This window comes from Panthera uncia (genome assembly GCF_023721935.1).
Source record: "Panthera uncia isolate 11264 chromosome E2 unlocalized genomic scaffold, Puncia_PCG_1.0 HiC_scaffold_19, whole genome shotgun sequence".
NCBI lineage: Eukaryota > Metazoa > Chordata > Mammalia > Carnivora > Felidae > Panthera > Panthera uncia.
Genome location: NW_026057588.1, coordinates 12,808,912 through 12,812,190, shown reverse-complemented (window position 1 = coordinate 12,812,190; position 3,279 = coordinate 12,808,912). Strand labels below are relative to the sequence as shown.

The 3,279-nt window shown below is 53.1% G+C and overlaps 1 protein-coding gene across 1 annotated transcript; it reads right to left on the bottom strand.

Annotated features, from left to right (window-relative positions):
• Positions 1 to 2: 2 nt before the first annotated feature.
• Positions 3 to 3,279, bottom strand: LOC125916158 (cytochrome P450 2A13-like; the record flags this gene model as incomplete). The annotated part of the gene is made up of 5 exons (XM_049622319.1): positions 3,051 to 3,279; positions 2,610 to 2,772; positions 1,959 to 2,108; positions 1,560 to 1,720; positions 3 to 188 (listed from the first exon to the last, which is right to left on the bottom strand). Coding segments are annotated over exons 1-5 (840 nt in total), but the record flags the coding sequence as incomplete, so codon positions are not given.

Genomic DNA, 3,279 nt, shown 5'->3' with positions numbered 1-3,279 from the left:
TTGGGGTGTACCTCCTGCATGCGGATGAGGAAGGAGTCGATGAAGTCCCGCGGGGAGTTGGGATCTAGCGTGCGTTGGTTCTGCTCCACCTTCTTGGCTATGAAGTCCTCCAGACCTTTCAGATCCTTAAATGCCTGTTGCTGTGGCCCTGGCAGGTGTTTCATGACTGATGGGAACATTTCACAGAGCTGGGGTTGGGGAGAGAAGAAGGGATGGGAAAGACAGCTGTCAGCAGGCAGGTCTTGATGGGAGTGGGACCTTTCTTGGGGCAAGGTAGGCACTGGGTTAAAGGCACCTGTCAGGTGTTTAAGATTTACATGGAGCTGATGGGAGGAGATATCTAAGTTTTTACATGACTTAATTGTGAGGGCTCCTTTCCCAGCATATCGTTGAGATGGATTGGGACCCATATCCAGGTTTCAGGTGTTCAAGTGAGGCTGGATTAGCGAACACATGTAGGTGTTCAGATAGGTTGGGTTTTGTTGGGAGACACATGTCTAGGTGTTTAGGCATTCATGTGGTCTCACAATTTTGAGGTAATTGTCCATATATTTAAGGATTTGAATTGGGGGCTTTTTTGTAGGTATTCCAGTATTAATTTGGGCTGGTGTGCAGGTGTTAAAGTGGGGGACACACCTGTTCATGTGTTTCAGTTATTCACATGGGCTGATAGGGGCACATCTGTATGTGTTTGAGTGAGCTGGGTTGGGGGACACTTATTTCATGGTTTGGGGAACAGTCTATCCAGGTGTTTACACATTTAGGGAATCATTGTTGGAACCTGTCCTGATGTTCAGATATTTAACTGGGCTTGGGAGGTGGCACTTACTAGCTATTCTAGTGGGCCAGTGTAGGACACTTGTGTAAATATCAAATGATTTTGTTGGGCTAGGTTTATAGCACCTGGTCTTCAGGTATTCAAGAGGTGGGCTGAGGTGGCTTCTTGTACAGATGTTAGGATATTCATGGAAAGATGGAATATTTTAATAGGGAGCAACTGTTAGATATTAAGGTAAGTAGGGATGGGAGTACCTGCCTGAGGAAGAGACAGCTGGTTTGAGGGTGTGTTTCTTATCTATAGGCTCTGGCTTTCTCCTTCTCCTTCTCCCTTCCTTCTTCTTCTGCTTCCCCATCCCCTACCTCCTCCTCTTTCTCCTCTTTCTTCTCCTCTTTCTTCTTCTTTTCCTCCTCCTCTCCCATCTACTCCTCCTCCTTCCCCTCTTCCTGGCCCTCCTCTTTCTTCTTCTTTCTTCTTCTTCTTCTCCTCCTCCTCCTCCTCCTCCTTCTCCTCCTTCTCCTTCTCCTTCTCCTCCTTCTCCTTCTCCTTCTCCTTCCTCTTTTGTCGAGGAGCTACTGTCGATATACAGGTGTTTCTGGAAACTGGGTATTGGGTACCTGTCCTGAGTTCTGGTACAGCTGTTCAGTTGTCCAAAAATGGGGGCTGATTTTGAAGGTACCCTACCAGAAGAAGAGGGGAGTTTGGGGCACCTGTCTCCATGTGGGAAAGCAATTGGAGGGTTGTAGTAGGGGTGTTGTAGAGACAGACTGGGATGGGTTACCTGACCCATAGATGTAGCTGTGAACTGGAAGCTTCCCAGCATCATACGCAGCAGTGACAGGAACTCTTTGTCCTCATAGTCAAAGCGGTCCCCAAAGACAATGGAGCTGATGACATTGGACACTGTCCGGCTCAGGAAGAAGGTGGGATCGATGAAGGTGCCTGGGGAATGAGATGGGGTTGAGGAGAGACAGGGATCTGGGGGAGCATCCACTGGGCAATCTGACACCAGCCTGAGAAGTGGAGGAGGGCACCGGAATGATGAGCCAAGCTCTGAGCACAAGAACTCAGAGCTGGGAGCCTAGATGCCTTCCCCCAGGCCAGTCCCCTTCCAGGACCAGAAAGCTCTTGCATCCTCGTGGGTACTCTCCTCCTTCTTGCCCACGCCCATCTGGCTCACCTTGCGTGCCCCGGAAGGCCTCGATGAGGAAGCCCGCCTCCTCCTGGATCCGCTCCTCAATGCCACGCTTGCCCACACCAAAGTCCCGCAGCGTGGTGATGGAGAAGCGCCGGAGCTGCTTGGCTCGCTCGCCATTGCTGAACGTCACCCCTGGGGAGGGAGGATACAGTTGGGGGAGGCTGGGAGGGGTGGGGGCAGAGGTGGAGGGAGGTGTGCAGAGAGCAGGAGTGGGGGAAGGAAGGGTTCAGAGGAGACAGGGAGAAACAACTCAAGAGTCAGAGAAATATTGAAAGAGATAGAGACCGAGTTGGAAGAAAAGAATCAGGAGAGAGACAAGGACGTGGAGATGGACTGACCACGGTTCTGAGTCAGAAATCCAAGAGCTCCTCAAAGACACACAGAAAGAAGAGGCATATCTGAGAGAGAACAGGGACATGGGGCCAAGAAGCAGGGGACATAGAGACGCAGGCACTCAGGGTCAAGTTAGAGAAGACCAGGGAGAAGGGACAATAAGCAGGGACAGGGACAGAGGGGAGCAGGGGGAGAACTCGGCCTCAGCCTTGGGTGGGAAGGTGAGTCAAGAGAAGAACAGTGGGGAAACTGAGGCCATCGAGTGTTCCTGACCACATGCCCCCATCCCGAGCCCCTCACCATAGCCTTTGAAGAGCCAGTCGAAGGTGGCCTGCCCGCCTCGCCCACTGAATTCCTCAGCCTGGTCCACCAGCGCCTCCTTCACGGCCTCGTGTCCACACAGCACCACAATGCGCCGCGGCCCCAGGTGGACCGTGAACACGGGGCCATAGCGCTCGCTGATCTAACCAAAGTGAGAGTGCTTAGAGGGAGTGGCCCCACTGGGAACTGGCCCTGTGCCCAGACCTCACCCATTGCATGCATTTCCCCCAGGTTCTGGCACTCAAGGGGCAGGTATCCCAGGATCTACTCGTTCTTGCCTAGGACACTGCTGCCCCATCTTCACAATTCCACTTTCCTAAGACTCCCATCCAACCTTGCCCGCCCCCTGCCACAATGCCCCAGCTCAATTAGGCAGGCCCCCAGCCCCACCCCCTTCCACCATCCCCTGCCTCACGGCACCTTCATGAAGGAATCCGACAGCTGCTTTGTGTTCAGCTGCAGGTAGTTCCCAATGAGGGGCAATGGGGTGGGTCCTGGAGGGAGATTCCCCCAGAGCTTCCTCTGCCTCCAGGCAGACATCAAGACCATCATTGTCAGGCAGGTGAACAAAGCCACCAGAAGGAGCTCTGAGGCCAGCATAGTGGCAGTGGGAGTGACAGATGGCTGGGGTGGTTTGCCTTTATACCAC